This window comes from Triturus cristatus, chromosome 5_2 (genome assembly GCF_964204655.1).
Source record: "Triturus cristatus chromosome 5_2, aTriCri1.1, whole genome shotgun sequence".
In the NCBI taxonomy this organism is placed as follows: Eukaryota; Metazoa; Chordata; class Amphibia; order Caudata; family Salamandridae; genus Triturus; species Triturus cristatus.
This window is the reverse complement of record NC_140588.1, coordinates 907,558,352-907,583,759: the sequence shown is the minus strand read 5'-3', so window position 1 is coordinate 907,583,759 and position 25,408 is coordinate 907,558,352. Positions and strand designations below refer to the sequence as shown.

General features: G+C 42.3%; 2 protein-coding genes across 4 annotated transcripts in view; both read right to left on the bottom strand.

Annotated features, from left to right (window-relative positions):
• Positions 1-909: 909 nt before the first annotated feature.
• Positions 910-21,646, bottom strand: LOC146829410 (transcriptional regulator Kaiso-like). Its single transcript, XM_085608096.1, has 2 exons — positions 21,523-21,646; positions 910-3,329 (listed from the first exon to the last, which is right to left on the bottom strand). Exon 2 carries the CDS (start codon positions 3,325-3,327, stop codon positions 1,357-1,359), a length of 1,971 nt encoding a protein of 656 aa, XP_085464222.1. The 5' UTR covers positions 3,328-3,329; positions 21,523-21,646; the 3' UTR covers positions 910-1,356.
• The window catches only part of LOC146829409 (transcriptional regulator Kaiso-like), a 326,544-nt gene continuing 320,459 nt past the window's right edge, over positions 19,324-25,408 (bottom strand). For all 3 annotated transcript variants that reach the window (XM_085608093.1, XM_085608092.1, XM_085608095.1), the window contains one exon: positions 19,324-21,740. In XM_085608093.1, coding sequence (XP_085464219.1) covers positions 19,765-21,738 — 1,974 coding nt within the window. In that variant the 5' untranslated portion in view covers positions 21,739-21,740 and the 3' untranslated portion in view covers positions 19,324-19,764. The remainder of the gene's footprint in view (positions 21,741-25,408) is intronic.

Genomic DNA, 25,408 nt, shown 5'->3' with positions numbered 1-25,408 from the left:
ATGACTTCTCACTCAGATATCAGCTGTAAATATATTTTGAACATTCAGCTATTTTTCTCAAATCATCAGCTTATGAGTTCTTTAAATATACACATTTTGGTGTTGAATACTCAATTTTCAGTGTAGTTAAACACATAGTAATTTGTCCAATTAAAAGCTTCTAATTTAGTAGGCTAGGCTGCACACAGAAGAGCTGCATACCGTTAGCCGGCGAGCTACCAGTAGCTCACAAGATACTTGTTGGAGAAGCCTGGCCTTAGACTGATCCGCCTTAAATACTTGTATTGGGTCTACTACAGTTACGCAAGATTTGAAGGAACAGACACAAGAATAGGTGAGAGTAGAATACTATCATGTGATTTTACCTATTTCAACAAGTAGGGAACACCTTGGGAGGATATCTGGAACATTTCAAAAGGTGCTAAAACAGACAGTACATACACACCCGAAGTCTATTTTTGTGTTGTTGTATGTAAAGAAATAGGCTTCAACAAACTCGAACCCTCTGGGAGCCAAGAGAGCACTAAATGGAAAGGATATACTGTGATCTCTGTGACTTAAGGTATGATAAGAATAAGCTTGGAAAAGCTGATTTACTGGAACAGAGGATGCATGGCAAAGTCTAACGATATGTGGCAAACGTCAAGGACAGTTCTGACCTCAGGGAGGCATCAAAAAGATCTTTGCGGAGAATTGGACATACTGTTAAATGATAGAATCTACTAGACCTCTATGGTCAGGCAAACTCATATGAATATATCGACAAGTGGCTATGTACCAAAGATATACTTTGACATATGGTGTATTAGAACAAGGAGGCACTAACTTTGAATTGATGTAAGCTTCTCCTTGCAGTTATGTTGGCTGAAAATTACAAAAACTCTATAAAAAGAAATGTTACAATAATTATTTGGCTGACAGATGTTCAAACAATCCATTTAATAGCCTTTACAGAATTAAGATTTTTTTCTGTTTACAGAAACAACTTTATATACAAGAGACATGAATGCGCTGCTTCAAAACAGCAAATGGCCATATTTCCAAACAGAATACAGTGAAATTTTTGGGTGAAATATTCTTCCGTTCTTATAATCATTTGTAAACTTTCTAGTATTTTAAAATGTCCTTTCGAGTCTGCTTTATTGAGAGTTATGAAATTACAGTAAGAAACTTACTACTATTTCAATAAGTATCCTCAGAGAGTAAAGCACATGTTCAGCCATATTGCTTTAAAAAGCATAGACAACAAAGAACAGCCTACAACATTTGAAGACGTCGGATCTTGTTTCCAGCTTAAAAATTAGTGTTTAATTTGTTAGCAATCTATTTACATAATACCAGTTTTTTAGTTTGTGATCAGTAAGACTCAGGTACTATAAACTCAATTTCAGCACTGCCCTTGGATGGGCTTGGTTTAAAAATACTATGCCTTCCTGGATCACCAAAGAGATCATCCCAGCTAATTGTTTGGGAGAGTAACTTAGATGCTGTTTCATCAGAAACAGTACCTTTATTTTCAATAAGTCCATCATCATTTACTACAGGAACACTAGTTGACAGTTGTGTTTTATTGTCACACGTATTCTCTTTGACTGATGACTTGCATGGGTGCAGACGATAAAGCTTGGGGTCTCGGGAAGGGTCTTGATTATGAGCCGTCTTCATATGTGAAGACATAGACCTATAGTAGGTGAAAGCCTCTCCACATGTCAAGCACTGGTACCTCTTCTCCCGAGTGTGCACAACTTCATGCTTTGTGCGGTACTCCCCCAATGCAAAAACTTTCCCACAGAAACGACAAGGATATTTATATTCCCATGTATGGATATTAAAATGCCTTTTCAAATTCGTCATCGATACATAGGATCTCTTGCATACGATGCAGATGTAGTAGACCTTTCCATCTTCATCAACATGCTGATAGTGGTCCTCATACTTTACTTTTGAACGCTTGTTGTCTGGAGAACCATCAGTTGATTTTGGTAGCTTAGTTTCACCATCATCATCGGAGTCATCCTTAATCGATACAACTATGTTGCATGGATCTTTCCCATTATTTTTGTAATCTTTGTCACCAATTGATAACCCTCTAGTTTCAGATGGGGTCCCTAGGGTGAAGAGTGTCTTACCCTCCACAATGCTCTGGGAACCTGTTACTGACCCTTTGGAACAATCGCTGGTGTGTCCAGGATTAACACCTGTATTTTCCATCTCCTGCCTTGAGGTACCTTTTGGGTTAACAGCAACGTTTTTTGGGTTCTGAAATTCTTGCTTGTCACAAGCATCTGCACTACCATGAGTGGCAGTTAACACATCTGGGCTAGAAGGACAACTATCATTGCTAGCAATCACAACATTGCCTGAAGCAACATTTGATGTGAGCTGCAGGACAATCCTATCAGCTGTTGGGGATAAAGATTTCTGAGGAAAGGAGTAGCCGCTTGATGAATTAGAAGGATGGTGATGTAGCAACATGCTGCTAGGAATCGTGTGATGGGGAGAGGAAGCAGGTAAAGGTGATTCACTAGCTTGCGTTTTTCTTTGACTTTGAATGTTAACACATGAAGAATCGTCTCCAGGTTGCAAGACAACTTTATAATGTAAGTTGCTTTCAGACGTTGCATTGGGAACAAATGAAGTGTTAGCAGAACTGCTACCATCCATGTTTATTTGTTGACTGGACAAAGCAACCACATCTAGGCTGCACCTCTGTTGTGCTACTTCTACATTATTTAAAACACCAGGTTTTGGAGGTAGAAGTTCAGAAAAGAAAATTACATCATCATCATCAGCCTCTTCCTCATTACTGTACGGTACGGCACATATTCCATCTTCTTTACTCAGTACCCGTTTGGTGGGCTCCTCTGCCGATGCAATTTTATTTTTAAATCCTTTATGGTCCAGGTTAGGCTGAGAGATTCCAACAGAGTTATTATTTACACCTTTTGTCATGCTTTTCATCTCTGACAAAGGGATACCTAGCTCTGCAATGAACTTAATGCCCAGTAGTTTGCCTGATCTAATCAACTCCTCAAGCAAAGAACAGTGTAATCTAACAATTTTGGAACTGTAGATGTAGTTAAGAATTTCTTCAAAGATGTCTGCTCTTACAGAAGTCAGCTGAACCACTTGATTCGCAACAGAAAACAGTTGATGAAAATATGTGCTTGATGCTGACAGAATATTTTTGTGGGCACTAAACTTTTTGCCTTCCACGATAATAGTGACATCACAAAATAGTCCATGGATACGTTGTTCATTTAAAGATGCTAATAGTGCATTAGAGAACTGGGTATCTGTAGCTGAAATCAGTTTTCGGCCCTCCATACCTATAAAGGGGATGGAAACAAAAAGTGCATTAAAGATGTGGCTTCTGTAACAAAAATGTGCACATTTGATTTAAACTACTCCTTAAGTTATAAGACCATCACTCAGTTGGTATAAGGCAAGCTGTATCAGTAGTACATAGGCTCGTTGACTGGAGGCTTTATTCTGAGCCTACTTGCTGTGGCGGTCCGCCCACTGCCACCGCGGGTCTGCCCACTGTATTTCAAGTGTGGTAGTCGGGCTGCCACAGGATCACCACCTCTGCTGGAATCCAGGATCGTGCAGCAGTGGCGCAGCGGAAAGTGGCAGGAATATGCTTGTGGAGCCGCTGCGGTACCGCCAAGCATATTCAGAGTTGCATTTCAACCCCCCATTTCATGGCGGGAGTCTGCCATGAAAAGGCTAGCGGGCATGCAACTAAGGGGTGGCTGCATGCCGGTGGCACATGTTGTGCCCCTCTGGAATTGCACCCCCGTTCCTGCACGGTGTGGCATGCACAACATGGTGCATACCACACTGTGCAGGAACGTGCTGCAGGCGCTGTCACGACAGCAGTCTGCTGTTAAGGCTCTCCTATGAGCCTAACACAGCTGCTGCTGTGAGACCACCGCAGCACCACCCGCCTGCCCTGGATTCAACTCAGAATCCGCCGGGCAGGCGCACCATGGGCTTAGCAGTCCTCCTCTCAGCACAGGGGTGGCGGTGCTGCAGGAGGACCACCAAACTCGTAATAAGGCCCTGAATCTAGAAGAAGCAATAGTTGACAAAAGATAGTAATTAGTTCGAGCACTTTAAAGCAGTTGAGATTCTTGCAACGTTGTACTTTTTTAAAGAAGTTACACATCACTTTTATGCAAGCAACAGATTCATAAGTAGCAAGAAAACACATTTTAATGCCATTTATTATTTTGCAGGACAGACTTGAAAAAAGAATTTTACTAAAACTAACATGGCATAGTGATATTAAAATATTTTGCATTGGTGTTTATTTAAATTAGTTTTACACAGGAGTATTTCAAGATATACTCAAATCAAACAATGCTAGATCTTTATTATCAAGTATGGCTTCAAAAGACTTCTGTACAATGCCTATTTTCTATCGTCTTCTGTATAACAGAGGACCTCTTTTCTTGTTCCCGCTAAAATCTTAGTTCTTTATTTTTATGGCTAACCTAGACACAGCTGTAGCTGTCTCGCCATCCTCAAGTTATGCAAAGAATTCATAACCAAACATACAATTGCAAAGCCAATAGGTCTTGCTGTTTTAAAAGAAGCAATGACATTCTCATGTGCTTGCTCTTCAAAAGTTGCAATCAGCACTCTAACGTCTTACGTCATTGCCAGAGGTCGCTCGAGTTAGACACACGGGCTTTCTGTGACAGGCAGCAGTATTTAAGCTTAGGCTGTTACTAGGAATCCCAAAGTCATATGATGCTCCTTTTCACACAGAGCTGCCACTTCAGTCCAGGTGTGAGAAACATGCACTGCAGAGGTGGAGGAAAGTCAGGTGTGGTAGGTTAGGTCTCATAGAATGGTTAGGTAGGTAAGTATGGCATGGTAGATAGATTAGGTTATGTATGCTAGGTAGATATGGTAAGTATGGCGGGTAAGTTATGGTAGGTAAATATTGTAGACATGGTTGGACTAGATATGGTAAACTATGAAAAATCAGTGAAGGTTAATGTTTTGCTGTATTGATGACAAGAGCACTAAAGTGCAGGTTGTTTTGGGAGTTGCCTGGCTCCTGTCTAGCTGCCATCTGCTCGATTAGTTTTAACTTTTCTTTCCACATACATTTTCCCCAGAGGGGAGCCTCTGGGAGAAAATTGGAGTTGCTGGCCTCCAGTTTGGTATTTTAAGTCTTCCGCCTTCGCCGTGGCTGATGGGACGTGTCATTGCTACAGCCATGCCCCCCTGTTTAGGCGGCCTTTATTTACGACACAGAGCAGCTTCTGTGCCGCAGCGCCAATGTCAAGGCTGTCTGCACCCGTCCACGGACGATTTTCACCATGCGCCAGAAACTCTGGCCGTTAAGCATCAGAAGAGGCTCCACGGATAATCTATTCGCAGACTAGACTCTGGAGCCTGAGGAATTATGGTAAATCATTAAGCTGTTCTCCGTTCAACATCTGCGGGCTCTGTTAGAAATGGGGATTGACCAGCATGTCATGCAGGTTTGCAACCAAGACTGTTCTCCCGCTATCTGGCTCCCCTAAAAAGCCTCCTACTAAACTTGGGAGTGGGAAGCTGAAGAAGGTGAGTAGCTCAAGGAAGAGACATTTAGGGTGTTCCTGATTGTTAGGTTTTGAATTAAAAACAAACCAGAATTTGCTACATTTTTTGTGGCACAAGACTGATTGTGTCTTAGTTACGGAGACATGGGCCTGTGACTCCTCTGGCCCAGACTTGGTGGTTGCCCTTCCCCCGGGGTTCACAATACTTGGACATAATTGAGCATACAGACTAAGGGGAGGTCTTGCAATTATTCTTAAAGACAGGTATCACTGTTGTAAGGAACCTATAAGGTATACAATTTCCTGCAAGGCTTTAGGCTTCACATTAAAAATCCAGCATACAAAAGCCTTCTCAGACATTCTAGTCTGCAGACCGCTAGGCCCTAAATCCGCCTTTACCCTAGAAATCGGCAAATTGATTGAACTGTATCTAAAGAAAGCTAATTGCACTATACTAGGGGACTTTACTTTTTATTCAGAGGATGTTACATGTGGATAGTCAATTCCCCATGACAAAGTTAGTGGCGAATTTTCTTTCACAAGCTATTGTATTGTTTTATATTATATTGATAGTTAAATTTATATTGCGTGAACCTCGCTGGGAAGCAACGGAGTGCTACACATTACCTGGGAATGTTAGGAAACTACATACGATTGTGGACATTAAGGAGGGATTTTACATATTTGAATTACACATTTACATTTCACACATTTACAATTGTACTGCATTACACAGCACATATTTTACACTTGTAGGCCGAGGAAGATTATGTGATCCCCCAGAATCACAAGATTGTATTGAAGAGTCGAAGTCGAAATTAGAACCTTTGTTACAGATTCAATAAATCCACTCCAAAAGATGAGGTCTGAAGAAAGCTATTAAACAACCCTTTCAGCTTCCAAGCCACAGAAAACAGCACCATTGCTAAACTGATAACAAAAAGATTTTATTTTATATCAAAATACAAAATTAACCATGTACTCAATGCTATGCACAACAATCATGTGCACCCTATTCAAATTCTTTTATGTTTTTCGTACACCAAAATTCAAGATGTGCATTTAATTGGAATGCTTCGCACAATGACACTGCAGACTTCGTAAACTCAGGATTAATTTAATTTTCATCTATAATTTGCTACAAGTTCCTAAATGTTCCAAAATGCAACGAAAGATGCCATAATTTGAAGGGACATGAAAAGTAACACGTTCAATATAACAAATATTAATGGGTACATCAACTTTTCTTTTAATTAAAAAAAACTGCCTATAATCAGACTCACATTTAAATCTTCATAGACATGTCTAGTTATATAGTCCCCGGAACGTACAGTTTACATAAGGTCTATCTAAAGAGCTTGTTAAATAGCTTTTATTGTAAACATCAATTTCGCATACAACATTGCTCAGTAGTATGTAACATAAAACACATTTAGGAAATGCAGTATCAAAACGATCAATCTAAAAATATAACCTTACTAATAGAAGGACTTCTATTTAATTATAGTACCGCAATCTATTTTCCTTTTATTTATTTTTTGTCTCATTTACTTGGAACCACTGAAAATATTAAAACAATGGGAAAGCCAGTTTAAACACGTGTTGAATCACTGAACCAAAGGAGTATAAGGATTGTAAGAATCCCTGACATGTTTTATTCCATTGATAGATAAATCAAACTATATTCCCATTAAAAAATCAACTCAAATAGGAAAATGTCTGAGCACTGTGCCGACCTATTGGCCGATAAATATACTAAAAAATACACAACTGTTCTCCGTTGTAAGATAAGAAATCACAAAACTAGCACCTTAAAAGAGCAGAATCAGCTCTTAGACTCTGAGGATTTGCAACACTGCAGCCACTCTGAGCTCAAGGCTCATGTAAAATTGGATCTGGAGCACATGTGCCTGCAGAGTGCAATTGTAAGATCAGAGAAGCCGAACAGAATCTTGGCCCACCCAAAGCACGGAGGACATAAAATACACTCCAATTTCCCCAGCCAAAAAAAAGGTTTTGATTTTGTCAGACCCCTTCAGAAAACTTAGATTGGAATGAGACACACGTACACTAGTAAGGATTGGAGGAAAGAAACATCCCAGGGACAGGAGTCTGAAAAACGCAGGTAACACACACAGATGGCTGAATCTGGATCACCACAACGGTGGAGAAATACAGGGAGTAGAGCAAAGAAGGCAGAGAATGGAACATTGTATAAAAGTTAATCAGCTATTTTATTAAAGATGCGCTAATTATACAAGAGGGGTACGAGTCGCAAAGCAGTAATAAAAGAGCATTGAAGTGGGCACAGATTCAATAATAAAAAGATTATTCCCAATGTCATTGTGTTGAGAGGTGTCAGAGGGTCAGAAAACAGCTACATTAGAAGGGGTTGGTCTGGGCAAGAGTTTGTTTTGGGAATATTGACCTACGAGTTATCACACATTCGTAGAGAGCTGAAGTTCTCAGGACATAATAAGCTTGTGGCCTGGCTTCCCATGTGGCTCCCCCATTTTCCTCCATAATCATCAATTCCCCCCGCCGTCCCCACCATAGATCCCCTGCCCCCAGGACGTTCACTGTTATTACAGATTGGATTTACATGACAGGATTTTCAGATAATCCCAGATTATAAACTCATAACAGTAGAACTGGATACAACAAGCTGTACATGAGGGAGCCTTTGGCCTGAGGATGTTCACCATCCACAGTATTTACTCAGTTGTGTTGTTTATTCTTTTTGTTCGTCGCTGAAGGGATGATTATGTAAATATCATGTAAGCTGTCCTGAACTTTTAGACCTGGAATGGATGTACAGTGAAATGACCCTAGCATTTAAATCAAACTACAAATTATTTTTACATAATGCAAAGCACCTGCATTGCATTTATGTATATATTGCCAATACAAAATGGATTAAAAAGAACTTGAGGCACAAACCTTTTCAAAAGAGGCGCCTCAACGCCTAAGAGCTGTTGGACCCAGGATGGGCCTAATAATTTGAGCTTATGAGATAGCTTTGCATTTAATGAGACATCAGTGGACTTTAGGGTAGTGATATGGCAAACTTATAAATTGATGCAGTTTATTAGGATTAAGCATTGAAAGCCATTGAAAGCGGTGCAATACAAGAGAACCAGGAACAAAGAAAGGCAGATCTTTTGGTTTTTTTCTTAGCGATGGATCAGAAGGGACTCAAGAATCCAAGTTCAAAGGAATAAAAGTAGTCAAACTTTTAGCGTAGCTTTTCAAGAGTTATGAAGTAGCAATGTATGTGACTCGCATTAAGGACTGGAGGGAAGTCCTGTGTGGGAAAAGTCCTAATAGTGACTTAGTATTACAGATGAACTGTATCCCAAAGAGAAATTTTGTAGGTTCTGCAAAGATGTCCCGGTGAGGGCGCTGACGGGGGAAATAGAAACATGCTGTCTAAGGATAGCTAGGGCCTTCATGCTGGCCAAGGATAGCCAAGGGGCTTCAGGCAGTAACAGAAAAACCTCAGGCTGGGGTAAAAATAGGACTCTCCCTGGTTTCCATGGCTTATTATTAGGAACAAATAGGGTCAAATGAATTTAAAAAAAAACCTGCTGTACGTGTTCAGACTGTGCTGCATGTGCACATGGACCAGACACATCCAACAATAGTATTAAATATAAGGATACCACCCCAGGTGGTCTGTCCATCGTACACAACCATATCATTACGCAAGCTGACATTACCTGGGAAGCCTAAGAAGGTGGTCAATTTCTGAACAAGGTGTCCACACACTTTGAACTTCGATATGACAGAACCATGCATGCCATTAGCACGCATCCTTTCACAACGCGGCCGTTACAACGCAGGTACCATTGTCACGCAGTACTTTTACCACAATAATATCTTTACCAAGCATGCCTTTACAACAAATTTCATTGTAAAAGCATGAAGGGGAAAGACTTTGTGTGGTAAAAGAATTACAAGTAAATGTAAGTATTTTACAGGTAAGTATAGACCTTTTTTGTGTATATATAAAGGGTTTATATTTTCCTGTAAAATACTTACATTCGCATGGTAAAGGCATTTGCTTGGTAGAAGAAAGTACAGGCAGGTACAATATATACATACATATATGGATTGTACCTGCCTGTACTTTCACACACACACATATATATATATATATATACACACACACAAGCATAAATATATATATATACACACACATATATATTTTTATATACACAAATACCCTTGCCAGCATATATATATAATCCCATTCTCACGCCAAACCCTAAAAATAGGCTTGCCCTCCAAAAACTAAAACCCACCCTAAACCCTAAAAAACCCTTTGCCACCCAAAATGTCATACCCACCCTAAACCATAATTCTCTTGCCACCCTAAACCATTACAATTCCCTTGCTACTCGAAAACCCAAACCAACCCTAAAAAATCTCTTGCCACCCAAAAACCAATACCCACCCTAATATGTCCCTCACCAACCAAAAACCCAAACCCACCCTAAAAACACGGTGCCACCCAAACCCACCCTAAAAAAATCCCTGGCCACACAAAAACCCATATCCACCCTAAAATGTCCCTTGCCACTCAAAAACCCATATCCACCCTAAAAAATCCCTGGCCACACAAAAACCCTTACCCACACAAAAAACATTCCTTAACACCTCTCTCTCTCTCTCTATATATATATATATATATATATATATATATATATATATATATATATATATATACATACATACACACACTAAAATTACCCTTGGCATCCAAAAACCCATAAGCACCCTAAACACTAAAAATTCCCTTACCACACAAAAATCTGTACCCACCCTAAACAAAGACCTTTCCCTAATATATGTATATGTAAACACTTAATAACCTGCAAAATACTTACATTTACTAGTAAAATCTTTACCACGCATATGTCTTTACCATTCATGCTTTTACAATGGAATTAGTTGTAAAGGCATGCGTGGTGAAGGCATATTCATTGTAAAATCCTGCGTGGCAAAAGGTATACATGGAAACGGTATCTGCGTTGTAACATCCACTTTGTAAAAGTATTGCATGGTAGCAGCCGCGTTGTAATGGTCGTTTCCCGCCTGGTGGCATACGAGGCACTGCAGCAATAAAGTCAGTGGATGCAGAAAAGTTGTTGATATGTTTTCTTTCTACTTAATACATTAGAAAATATGGCAGGTGTTTTTTCTATTAGGTCTTTCTCTTGTAGAGGATTTCCGTGTATAGTCATAAGCATTAGAATAGTCCCGCCCATGTGCGGGGACCCCGGAGCACTTCGTTAGATATATCTTCGTAAGTTGTCATATTTCGCCTTTCTTCGGGAAGGCCTGCATAGACACTTAAGAGATAGAAAGACAACCTAACTAACTAGGCTACACTGGCCATTACTTCATCTTGAAGTGAAAAATGATAGCCATTGATTTTAAAATTTTGCAATATATGGAGTTTAATACATATAGAAAACTCCCCTTCACAAAACCCCTTTTTCATGATAGAGATGAAAGGGTTGAACATAGAATCCCCCCATAGGCTGCCATTATATGTCTGAAAATGGATACCGTGCCTTTAAGAGTCTCCAGAGACCACCAGTATCCCATGATGCACAGCTAGAAGCAGTTACTTCAGTTCTTTTTTCCGGACCCTGGAGCATTGAGCTCTACCTCATTTGATGTTTTTCATAAAAAATCTCTTCAGAATTTACCTTTTTATAACTTCACTTGACGTTTTTGATCTTTCTCTACCTATTACTATCTTTTTCGGACAGATTTTCCACAGTTTGTTAGTCAAAATGCCTTCCTTTTTTGACAAGTGTCCTGACTGTGGAAGAAAAAAGGCCAAATCTGATTCACACAGTGTGTATTCTGTGTTTGCCTGTTTCTCATGTTCCTGAGACATATCCCATCTGTAAAACCTTCTCCAAGCGCACCCTGTGTGACAGGGAGAAATTTTGGCTTCAACGGGCAGAGGAGCGAAGAAAACAGCAAGCAACATCTACAGGTGGGACCTCTGGGCAAGTAGAGAATCAGTCCTCTACCAAAACCTTGTCTTCAGCCTCTGGGTGGCTCCCCAAGCGAAGAAGAGCGGAAAAACGACGCCGGTCAATGTTGAGGACGACTATGTCGAGGGCAGGTATGGCGACGATATGTTCACCGTCGACTCGGGGCTCTGAGTCGACGCTCCGCGTCGAGGAGAAGAGCGTCAAGACCTTCTCGTTCTCCATCACGGCAGAGTTCGCCGTCGAAGACGTTGTCTCCCGGTCAATGGCGACACATCAGCACCGATCGACGTCGACCAGCCACCACCGATGGGTGCTGACACCGCCAATCGCCAAAGAGGCACCGACGGTCGCCATTGAGGATTCACCGACGGTCGACGTCAAGGAGACACATGTCGAGGGGGAGTTCAAGGTCCAGACGATGTCAAAGATCGCTGTCGACCAGTAGATCTACGTCGAGGGGGAGATCTTATAATTAATCTTTGGCTCCTTTCTCACTTCAGGCAGCTTAAGTACTCATGTACATATTCACCTGCAAGGACACCACCTCACTCTGATCCTCCTGGACCAGCGGAACATGCTCCTCCTCCGCCTCCTCCACTACCACCTCCAACGCCGCCTCCACTTCCACCGCCTCCTCCGGGGCCTACTGTTCCTTGGCCCATGACTCCTGTTGTGCCTAGAAGACGGAGGTCTAGGTCCCGTGTGAGAGAACAGTCTCGCAGCCACCGATGTTCATCCACACGCTCTCATCACCGACATCGTTATGACAGATCTCGCTCCCGGCACACCAGAGACACATTCTCCACAAGTACTGGGAGGTATTCGCCCACACTTTCGGACTCTCCTCCTCAAAGGGTGTCTCCTATTGACAACATTACCATGTTTCAAGAGGTTCTACTGCATGGGGCGTCCAAACTAAATATCCCATTGTCCACCCCTGTGCCATCAACTTCAGTCATGTTTGAAACTCTCCAGCAGAGACAAGCTTCTCGTCCCTTGCTCCCTCTGGTGCCAGGCTTATTGGAACCTGCGATGGAATTATTCTTAACACCTTCTTCCATCAAATCCGCTCTTTCCAGGCTACAGAAAAAATAGCGCCCACCTGAGCAAGATCCCACATTCCTCCAGACGGACCCCACACCAGACTGTCATTGTTGTGGCAGCCAAGAAGCAACATGCTACGACTCCAACGTCTACAGTACCGCCTGATAAGGAAAGCCGTAAAGTAGACTCGGTGGGTCAGAAGGTATGTAATACGGCAGCCACTACAATGAAGGCTGCTAGTGCTACAGCCCTGCTGGGCAGGCACGACGTTCCCTTTGGGGATCCCTTCAGCAGTTCGCAGACCTTCTGCCAAGGGACAAGAGGGAGGATTTTACGGAGATATTAAATGAAGGACTTATGGTGTCCAACCAAATAATAAGTGCAGCGGCAGACACTTTACTCCTTTCAGCACATGGCTATTGTCACGGAGTGGCTCTCCGAAGACATTCATGGCTTTGCCTCATCTCGCTTAAGCCCGAGGCTCAACAGCGGATCATGAATTTACCCTTTTCTGGCACTACCCTCTTTGGCTCTCATGCGGATGAGGAGATGGCTTGCATGAAGGCAGAAATGGAGGCTGTGAAAGAAGTAGGTCTTGAGAAACCAAAGGAACAGCGCAAACATTTCTGCCCTTTCCAACGGCGTTACTCTTCCCAGAGGTTCCAGAGATACCAGGGCCATCAGGCAAGTCAGCAACAATCATATCAGTCGTTCCAACCGTTTCAGAAACGTTAACCCAGAGGACGGGGAGGCCAGAAACCAGCACAAGGGAATAAGGCGCCTGCTGGTTCTAAGCCCTGAAGCCTTTCTTCCCCCTCTTCTGTTACCCACTCCGGTGGGGGGAAGCATTCAAAACTTCCTGGCAGAGTGGCAAAAAATAACTCGGGATAATTGGGTGCTGAATATTGTTCGCAATGAATACTCGCTACGTTTCACCAGCCCTCCTCCATCGATCCCTCCAACACACTCACGGCACCAACTAAGTCAGTTACAATTGGAGGTCAACATTCTCTTACAAAAAAGGGCAATATAACCTGTTCCTTTTGTACACCGGGGAACAGGACTGTATTCCAGGTTCTTTCTGGTCCAAAAGAAAGACAAGAACGAGTTCAGACCCGTTCTCGATTTACGACACGCAAACAAGTGGGTTCGGAGAAAGAAATTCCGAATGTTAGCGTTGCATCAAATCTACCCTCAAATTCATCAGGGGGATTGGTTATGCGCGATAGATCTGGAAGACGCATACTTCCACGTCCCCATTGTAAAGAAGCATCGCAAGTTCGAGATTCACAGTGGGGAACACCACTATCAATACTGTGTGCTTCAATTCGGCCTGAAATCAGCTCCCAGGACATTCTCAAAATGCATGGCAGTAGTGGCTGCCCATCTGAGGTGTTCATCTTCCCCTACCTAGACAATTGGCTGATCAAGGCGTCCATGTCTCAGGGAGCTCGACTACACTTTACTTGGACCTCCGATCTTCTCCTTCGGTTGGGTCTTCACATCAACCAAACGAAGTCCGTCTCAACACCTGTCCAGTGTCTTCAGTTTCCGGGAGCGACCATCAATACTCGCACGACAAACGTGTATCCTTCGGAGGCTCAAGCTCACATGACCATGCCCTTTCCAACAGTGAGGAAGGTCTCCTCTCTTCTGGGCTCCATGGCATCCTGTATCTTGCTCACTCTAAATGCACCACTCCACATGAAACCCTTGCAGGAATGTTTGGAGGATCAACGGAACCAGAGAATAGGGGATTGGGAAGACAGGATTCAGCTGTCACAGCATGCTCTTCAGTCTCTCAGATGGTGGTGCTCTTCCCGCAATCTCCTACGAGGGATCGCCTTCCACAAGGAGATACCAAAACAAACCATAGTAACGGAGGCTTCTCTCCTCTCTCGGCTGGTTTGCACACACAGACCACCTTCAGATACAGGTCAGTGGTCCATGAAGAAATCCACATACCACATCAATCTACTGGAGCTACGAGCGGTTCATTTGGCTCTGAAAGCCTTTCAGCCATCATTCCACTCCAGTTCCCTGCTTGTCCAGATGGACAATACGACAACAATGTTCTACCTCAACAAGCAGGGGGGCTTGAGATCACGACCGTTATCTCAGGAAGCCCAAACGATCTGGAAATGGCTCTTAGCCAGAAATCTGACCATCACAGCAACTCACCTCCCAGGTGTTCAAAATGCTCAGGCCGACGCTCTAAGCAGACTCCTTCAGGAAAACCACGAATGGGTCTTAAACGACAATGTGGTGCGAGATATCTTCAGAAGATGGGGTACTCCAGAGGTCAATTTGTTCACTACCGCAGAAAACAACAAATTCCAAAACTTCGCCTCAAGGTTTTACCAACCGGGCACTCTGGGGAATGCAGTGGATAAACTGGTCAGGCAGATTTCTCTACGCCTTTCCTCTGATACCCCTGATCCAGACAGTCCTCAACAAGCTCTTGCAGTCACAGACCAAGATGGTCCTCATTTCTCCGGAATGGCCGCGTCAGTGGTGGTTCACGGATTTTCACCACAGGTCTTCTCCTGCCACATCTATGGCGTCCGTGTCGGCCAGACCTTCTCACAAAGTTCGGCGAAAAGATGGTTCACCCCAACCTCTCATCATTGAATTTGGCTGCATGGCTCCTGAGTTAGTGCAGTATGGACATTTGAATTTACCTCAGGACTGCATGGAGATACTTATTTAAGAGACCATCCACATGCACTTCTTATGTCTATGAGTGGAAAAGATTTTGCATCTGGTGCGCCTCAAAGAAGAAGGATCCTACTTCCTGTCAGGAAGATGTTTTTCTCCCATATTTGCTACATTTAGCACGATCTGGCCTTCAATTTCCTTCCATTAAAGTGCACCTAGCAGCTCTAACTGCTTATAGGAAATGCCCTTCACAAACTTCATTTTTCAAAATCCCAGTCATTAGAGACTTTCCAGAGGGTTTGAGGAAAGTGTTTCCTCCCTTGAGGTGCCCTTCCCCTCCTTGGGAGCTTAAGGTGGTTCTTTCTCGACTGATGCAGGAGCCTTTTGAACCCATTCATAGGGCTTCTCTCCAGCATCTGTCTTGGAAGACAGCTTTCCTTGAAGCTATTACTTCTGCCCGCAGGGTTAGCGAACTCCAGGCACTATGTTATCAATAACCATATACAGTTTTCCATTCCTCCAAGGTGGTTATGAGAACACATCCGAGATTCCTTCCTAAAGTAATTTCGGATTGCCACGTAAACCAAACAATTTCATTAGCTACCTTTTTCAGCACCCCTCTTCTCCAGCCGAGAGGTCTCTTCATTCCCTAGATGTCAGAAGGGTTTTAAGTTTTATTTAGACAAGACTAAGGATATCCGTAGAGCAGATCAGTTATTTCTAAACTATGGCTCTATCCGTACAGGTCTAGCTACCTCCAAACAGCTCATCTCCCAATTGATCGTGTCCTGTATCCAGCTGTGCTATAAGAAAGCCAACAAAACTCTTGTTGGTAACCTAGGGGCTCACTCTACCAGAGGCAAAGCTACTACTGAGGCTTTACTCCATAACATACCTGTTTCAGAAATCTTTAAAGCTGCCACCTGGAAGTCATTCCACACATTTACAAAACACTACTGCCTGGACACTGATGCCAAGGCAGATGCTCAGGTTAGACAGGCTTCCCTTCGGAATCTGTTTGCCTAATGGAAAGGTCACTTCTCTGTATCTTCCACCGCTTGGGGGTTATGGGATGGGCTTGCTAGACTATTCAAATGCTTATGACTATACACGGGAATCCCCTATAAGAGAAGGAATAGTTTCTTACCTGTACCTCCAGTTCTCTTGTAAGGGTATTTCTGTGATAAGTCATAAGCAACCCTCCCTTCTCCCCGGCAGAAGAAGCAGACTTATCCAGGATCTAGCATAGGCATTCACTTCTCTATGCCTTCAAAAAGAAATGAAGTAACTGCCACTAGCTGTGCATCATGGGATACTGGTGGTCTCTGGAGACTCTTAAAGGCACTGTATCTATTTTCAGACATATACTATCAGTCTATGGGGGGCTTCTCTGTCCAACCCTTTCATCTCTATCATGAAAAAAGGGGTTTTGTGAAGTGGAGTTTTCTATATGTATTATACTCCATAAATTACAAAATTTTAAAAGCAATGGCTATCTTTTTTCACTTCAAGATGAAGTAATGGCCAGTGTACCCTAGTTAGTTAGGCTGCATTATTGTCTTTCTATCTCTATGCAGGCCTTCCCGAAGAAAGGCGAAAGATGACAACTTAAGAAGATATATCTAACGAAGTGCTCCGGGGTCCCCGCACATGGGCGGGACTATTCAAATGCTTATGACTTATCACGGAAATACCCCTACAAGAGAACTGGAGTTACAGGTAGGAAACTATTCCTTCTCTCATACTGGGCACTGACACCCAGAGTGTGGGTAAATGGTTATTAATTATGGGAAATCTGGTTACTAAATGCCCCTTCTAGTTAGAAAGCCACTGGCAGAGAGGACCAGGATAGCCCCGTCACTCACTGATGGGGCTATCCTGATTCACTGGCTGTAGTGAAGTAACAATAGAATACCAAACAATAAAAAGATCTATTTTTTTTTCTTAGAAACCCCTTTCTGTCAGGTTATAGAATCATAGATATAATAAAGAAGCATGGAAACTACAGCTGCCTGTAGATAAATTAGCAGAACTTAATACCGATATGCACTACAAATATAACTAGATTTGCAGGAGTTTTGGAGCATTAAAGTTGACCCAGTGTTGCACCATTTCATGTACGTATGATCTAAGGCAGGGTAGGGGTTAGTTTTCCTTCCTGACTTCACTGGAATAAGTAACTTTATATAAAATGATTCCTCTGGCCTGTACATTGTTTACAGAATATGCCTTCCTTGACTGCTAAAATGTAGTAAAGCGAACTAAAAAGAGAGGTTTGAAAAACACTTTGTAAAATGAAGCAGTATGAATGTCACTGACCTACCTGTACAAATTAGTATAGGAGGGTGGAGTAGAATCAGCCAATGTTAACAAATACTACTACTGAGCAGCACAGTTGGTGGAGGATAATAACTGTCATTTAGATATCCGGCTCCCATGGGTCAAATCGCAAGGTGTAGAGCCAAGCATGTAACGTCCAGAATCTGGTAAGATTATCAAAGTTTTACCTGGCATGGTTGCAGTTTTGGCCTTGGGACAGGTATCTATGCAGAAGTGTTGGGGATACAAGTTCATGCTTAGGAGCCCGTTCTAAGGAGGCTAACAGATTGAAAGAATTCAAAGAGAAGGGAGAGGCAGGAATAAGAGATCAGAGTTATAACTTGGAAGGATAGATACAAAAAATTCAGACTTTCAGGGGAAAATATATGATCTATCCAAGTTTTCATAAACCTCTATGGATCATGTATAGATGGTGACCAACTATCTGCCAAATAAGTAATGCCGAAATGCGAAGAAAACTCTTATCTACTTTATACAAGGAAATTTCTGCATAGACAATAAAACCCTTTTATAAAATCAATGATAGTCAGGAAAAGGATCTGGGGACCTTGGGTGAGGAAGAAAAGCGGGACGCCTTACATGACCCTAAGCAGGGTCTCCAACCTTTTCTGTAATAAGAGCTACTTACTTTTAATGAAAATCACCCCAAGCTACCGATAATATGAATGTTGTAACAGTGACCACATCAAACAAGATTACTTTAGGGGCCACTATATGAAAGATTACCTTAAAGCAGCAATGTAAAAAAAGGTATTATTTTTAACACTGTCTCCCCCAACACCGAATGACTTCTCACTCAGATATCAGCTGTAACTATAGTCTGAACATTTAGCCATTTTTCTCAAATCACCTTATGAGTTCTTTAAATATAAACATTTTGGTGTTGAATACTCCATTTTCAGTGTAGGTAAACACATATTAATTTGTCCAATTAAAAGCTTCTAATTTAGTAGGCTAGGCTGCACACAGAAGAGCTACTTAATGTTAGCCACCGAGCTACCAGTAGCTCAAAAGCTACTTTGTTGGAGAAGCCTGGCTTAGACTGATCCGCCTTAAATAATTGTATTGGGTCTACTACAGTTACACAAGATTTGAAGGAGCAGACTCAAGGATAGGTGAGAGTAGAATACTATCATGTGATTTTACCCATTTCAACAAGTAGGGAATACCTTGGTAGGATATCTAGAACATTTCAAAAGGTGCTAAAACAGACAGTACAAACACACCCGAAGTCTATTTTTGTGTTGTTGTATGTAGAGAAATAGGCTTCAACAAACTCGAACCCTCTGAGAGCCAAGAGAGCACTAAATGGAAAGGATATACTGTGATCTCTGTGACTTAAGGTATGATAAGAATAAGTTTGGAAAAGCTGGTTTACTGGAACAGAGGATGAATGCCAAAGTCTGTAACGATATGTGGCAAAGGTCAAGGACAGTTCTGACCTCAGGGAGGCATCAAAAAGATCTCTGCGGAGAAGTGGACATACTGTTAAATGATAGAATCTACTAGACGTCTATGGTCAGGCATACTCATATGAATATATCGACAAGTGGCTATGTACCAAAGATAGACTTTGACACCATCTTATGACAAGGAGGCACTAACTTTGAATTGATGTAAGCTTCTCCTAGCTGTTTTATTGGCTGAAAATTACAAAAACTCTATAAAAAGAAATGTTACAATAATTATTTGGCTGACAGATGTTCAAACAATCCATTTAATATCCTTTACAGAATTAAGTTTTGTTTCTCTTTACAGAAACAACTTTGTATACAAGAGACATGAATGCGCTGCTTCAAAACAGCAAATGGCCATATTTACAGCAACAGAATACAGTGACATTTTTGGGAAAAATATTCTTCCCTTCTTATAATCATTTGTAAACTTTCCAGTATTATTTTAAAATGTCCTTTCGAGACTGCTTTTTTGAAAGTTATGAAATTACAGTAAGAAACTGGCTGCTATTTCAATAAGCATCCTCAGAGAGTAAAGCACGTCTAGCCATATTGCTGTAAAAAGCAAAGACAACAAAGAACAGCCTACAACATTTGAAGACATATGGGATCTTTTGTTTCCAGCTTAAAAATTAGTGTTTAATTTGTTAGCAATCTATTTACATAATACCAGTTTTTTTGTTTGTGATCAGCTTAGTAAGTTTCAGGTACTATAAACTCAATTTCAGCACTGCCCTTGGATGGGCTTGATTTTAAAATATTTTGCCTTCCTGGATCCCCAAAGAGATCATCCCAGCTAATTGTTTGGGAGAGTAAATTAGATGCTGTTTCATCAGAAACAGTAACTTTATTTTCAATAAATCCATCATCCTTTACTACAGGAACACTAGTTGACAGTTGTGTTTTATTGTCACACGTATTCTCTTTGACTGATGACTTGCATGGGTGCAGACGATAAAGCTTAGGGTCTCGGGAAGGGTCTTGATTATGAGCCGTCTTCATATGTGAAGACATAGAGCTATAGTAGGTGAAAGCCTCTCCACATGTCAAGCACTGGTACCTCTTCTCCCCAGTGTGCACAACTTCATGCTTTGTGCGGTACTCCCCCAATGCAAAAACTTTCCCACAGAAACGACAAGGATATTTATATTCCCATGTATGGGTATTAAAATGCCTTTTCAAATTCTTCACCGATACATAGGATCTCTTGCATACGATGCAGATGTAGTAGACCTTTCCATCTTCATCAACATGCTGATAGTGGTCCTCATACTTTACTTTCGAACGCTTGTTGTCTGGAGAACCATCAGTTGATTTTGGTAGCTTAATTTCACCATCATCATCATCTGAGTCATCCTTAATTGATACAACTATGTTGCATGGATCTTTCCCATTATTTGTGTAATCTTTGTCACCAACTGATAACCCTCCATTTTCAGATGGGGTCCCTAGGGTGAAGAGTGTCTTTCCCTCTACAATGCTCTGGGACCCAGTTACTGACCCTTTGGAACAATCGCTGGTGTGTCCAGGATTAATATTTGTATTTTCCATCTCCTGCCTTGAGGTACTTTTTGGATTAACAGCTATGTTTTTTGGGTTCTGAAATTCTTGCTTGTCACAAGCATCTGCACTACCATGAGTGACAGTTAAAGAATCTGGGCTAGAAGGACAACTATCATTGCTAGCAATCACAACCTTGTCTGAAGCAACATTATTTGATGTGAGCTGCAGGACAATCCTATCAGTTGTTGGGGATAAACATTTTTGAGGAAAGGAGTAGACCCTTGATGAATTAGAAGGATGGTGATGTAGCAACATGCTGCTAGGAATCGTGTGATGGTGAGAGGAAGCAGCTAAAGGTGATTCACTAGCTCGTATTTTTCTTTGACTTTGAATGTTAACACATGAAGAATCTTCTCCAGGTGGCAAGACACCTTTGAAATGTAAGTTGCTTTCAGACGTTGCATTGGGAACAAATGAAGTGTTAGCAGAACTGCTACCATCGATGTTTATTTGTTGACTAGACAAAGCAACCACATCTAGGCTGCACCTCTGTTGTGCTACTTCTACGTTATTTAAAACACCAGGTTTTGGAGTTAGAAGTTCAGAAAAGAAAATTACATCATCATCAGTGTCTTCCTCATTACTGTACGGTACGGCACATATTCCATCTTCTTTACTCAGTACCCGTTTGGTGGGCTCCTCTGCAGATGCAATTTTATTTTTAAATCCTCTCTGGTCCAGGTTAGGCTGAGAGATTCCCACACAGTTATTATTTACACCCTTTGTCATGCTTTTCATCTCTGACAAAGGGATACCTAGCTCTGCAATGAACTTAATGCCCAGTAGTGTGCCTGATCTAATCAACTCCTCAAGCAAAGTACAGTGTAATCTAACAATTTTGGAACTGTAGATGTAGTTAAGAATTTCTTCAAAGATGTCTGCTCTTACACAAGTCAGCTGAACCACTTGATTCGCAACAGAAAATAGTTGATGAAAATATGTGCTTGATGCTGACAGAATATTTTTGTGGGCACTAAACTTTTTGCCTTCCACGATAATAGTGACATCACAAAATAGTCCATGGATACGTTGTTCATTTAAAGATGCTAATAGTGCATTAGAGAACTGGGTATCTGTAGCTGAAATCAGTTTCCGGCCCTCCATACCTATAAAGGGGATGGAAACAAAAAGTGCATTAAGGATGTGGCTTCTGTAACAAAAATGTGTACATTTGATTTAAACTACTCCTTAAGCTATAAGACTATCACTCAGGTGGTAAAAGGCAAGCTGTATCAGTAGTACATAGGCTTGTTGGCTGAGGGCCTTATTCAGAGCCTACTCGCTGTGGCGGTCCGCTCACTGCCGCCGCGGGTCTGCCCACTGTATTTCAAGTGTGGCAGTCGGGCTGCCACCGGATCACCACCTCTGCTGGAAACCAGGATCGTGCGGCAGTGGCAGGAATATGCTTGTGGAGCCGCTGCGGTACCGCCAAGCATATTCCGAGTTGCATTTCAACCCCCCATTTCATGGCGGGGAGTCTGCCATGAAAAGGGTGGAGGGCATGCAACTAAAGAGTGGCTGCATGCCGGTGGCACATGTGCTCCTCTGGAATTGCACCCCCGTTCCTGCACGGTGTGGCATGCACAATATGGTGCATGCCACACTGTGCAGGAACGTGCTGCAGGTGCTGTCACGGCAGCAGTCTGCTGTTAAGGCTCTCCTATGAGCCTAACACAGCTGCCGCTGAGAGACCACCGCCTGCCCTGGATTCAACTCAGAATCCGCCGGGCGGGCGCACCATGAGCTTGGCAGTCCTCCTCTCAGCACAGTGGTGGCAGTACTTAAGGAGGACCACCAAACTCGTAATAAGGCCCTGAATCTAGAAGAAGCAATAGTTGACAAAAGATAGTAATTATTTTGAGCACTTTTAAGTAGTTGACATTCTTGCAACATAGCACTTTGAAAAAAAGTTACACTTATCACCGTTAAGCAAGCAACAGATTCATAAGTAACAAGAAAACACATTTTAATGCCATTTATTATTTTGCAGGACAGACTTGAAAAAATTATTTTACTAAAACTAACATGGCATACAGATATTAAAATATTTTGCATTGGAGTTTATTTAAATTAGTTTTACACAGGGGTATTTCAAGATATACTCAAATCAAACAATGCTAGATCTTTATTACCAAGTATGGCTTCAAAAGACTTCTATACAATGCCTATTTTCTATCGTCTTCTGTATAACAGAAGACCTCTTTTCTTGTTCCCGCTAAAATCTTACAGTTCTTTATTTTTATGTCTAACCTAGACACAGCTGTAGCTGTCTCGCCATCCTCAAGTTATGCAAAGAATTCATAACCAAACATACAATTGCAAAGCCAATAGGTCTATCTGTTTTAAAAGAAGCAATGACATTCTTAGGTGCTTGCTCTTCAAAAGTTGCAATCAGCACTCTATCAATGCAGACAGCAGTTCCTTACGTCATTGCCAGAGGTCGCTTGAGTTAGACACACAGGCTTTCTGTGACAGGCTGCAGTATTTAAGCTTAGGCTGTTTCTAGGAATCCCAAAGTCATATGATGCTCCTTTTCACACAGAGCTGCCACTTCAGTCCAGGTGTGAGAAACCTGCACTGCAGAGGTGGGGGAAAGTCAGGTGTGGTAGGTTAGGTCTCAGATTGGTTAGGTAGGTAAGTATGGTATGGTAGATAGATTAGGTTACGTATGCTAGGTAGCTATGGTAAGTATGGCGGGTAAGTTATGGTAGGTAAATATTGTAGACACGGTTGGACTAGATATGGTAAACTATGAAAAATCTGTGAAGGTTAATGTTTTGCTGTAGTGATGACAAGAGCACTAAAGTGTGTGTTGTTTTGGAGTTGCCTGGCTCCTGTCTAGCTGCCATCTGCTTGGTTAGTTTTAACTTTTCTTTCCACATACATTTTCCCCAGAGGGGAGCCTCTGGGAGAAAATTGGAGTTGCTGGCCTCCAGTTTGGTATTTTAAGTCTTCTGCCTTCGTCGTGGCTGATGCGACGTGTCATTCCTACAGCCATGCCCCCCTGTTAAGGCGGCCTTTATTTACGACACAGAGCAGCGTTTGTGCCGCAGCGCCAATGTCAAGGCTGTCTGCACCCGTCCACGGACGATTTTCACCATGCACCAGAAACTCTGGACGTTAAGCATCAGTAGAGGCTCCACGGATAATCTATTCGCAGACTAGACTCTGGAGCATGAGGAATTATGGTAAATCATTAAGCTGCTATACGTTTAACATCTGCGGGCTCTGTGAGAAATGAGAATTGACCCGCATGTCATGCAGGTTTGCAACCAAGACTGTTCTCCCGCTATCTGGCTCACCTAAAAAGCCTCCTACTAAACTTGGGAGTGGGAAGCTGAAGAAGGTGAGTAGCTCAAAGAAGAGACATTTAAGGTGTTCCTGATTAATGTTAGGTCTTGAATTAAAAACAAAACAGAATTTGCTAAATTTTTTGTGGCACAAGACAGATTGTGTCTTAGTTACGGAGATATGGGCCTGTGACTCCTCTGGCCCAGAATTGGTGGATGCCCTTCCCCCGGGGTTCACAATACTTGGACATCATTGAGCATACATACTAAGTGGAGGTCTTGCAATTATTCTTAAAGACAGGTATCACTGTTGTAAGGAACCTATAAGGTATACAATTTCCTGCAAGGCTTTAGGCTTCACATTAAAAATCCAGCATAAAAAAGCCTCCTCAGACATTCTAGTCTGCAGACCGCCAGGCCCTAAATCCGCCTTTACCTGGAAATTGGCCAATTGATTGAACTGTATCTAAAGAAAGCTAATTTCACTATACTAGGGGACTTTACTTTTTATTCAGGGGATGTTACATGTAGATAGTTGGTTTCACTTATTTATTTACTTGAGTTTTTAAAGCGCTGGCTAGACCCGGAGGATTCAGAGCACTTTACATGAGGAAAGTTACATCGGTTACACTGTTATAAAAAAATACAGAAGTTACATCTGTTGATTAGTGGTGCGTAGAAGGGTGAGGGGCTAGAGTAAAAGGGTAACAGGGAGGGGATACGGTGGAGAGACAAAGGAAAGTCTGCCCAATGTCCGGCTGGGTAGGGGACAGCCGGGGGGAAGTCCGCAGCCCATCTCCTCTTATAGCTAACAAGGTAGCTCCACCGGGCAATGGTCAAAAAGCTAGGTCTCCACGGCCGGTGGAACGTTTCATTCCCTACAATTAGGCTTCAAAGCTGAGATACTTGTCCAGGGCCAAAGGATCAATGGGTCAATAGGAAGAAAACAACAGCGGAGAAAGCGATCAGAACATATGTCCGAAGTCCGGCTGGGTAGGTGACAGCCATAACGGTGTGCCAGAGCCATTCTCCCCTATAGCTGTCGGTGCAGCTCCACTGGGAATCGGCCATGTGGTTCGGACTCCGCTGGATGAGTGAAGATCAGGGTTTTGAGTCTAGAGACGGGCAAGTGGAGATGGCGAGGAAGGTAGGGTAGGTAAGGGTTGGTAGCTTGGCTGCCATCTTATAGTGAGGCAAGTTGAAAGTTGTTAAACACTCACTGACACAATGTCTTGTTTCAGTCTCTTCCAACTAGTCAATGCTCCTACGCATAGTGCAGGGCACATACTGGATGGAATCTTCACTAATGCTCCACTGCTGAAAATCAGTAAAGTACTCCCTCTTAGGTGGTTGGACCATTATCAAGTTGGTTTTACACTTTCTTGGAAGCCTACCTACAACGATTCCCACAAGGCTAATAGATTGTCTGGAGCTGAATGTCTGAGCTCTGATGCAACGCAGAAACAGTGAAAGTGAATGTTAAG

What these genes read in the sequence shown, in the direction of transcription:
- LOC146829410 (XM_085608096.1), bottom strand. Translation starts at nt 3,327, where the DNA reads ATGGAGGGCCGAAAACTGATTTCAGCTACAGATACCCAGTTCTCTAAT.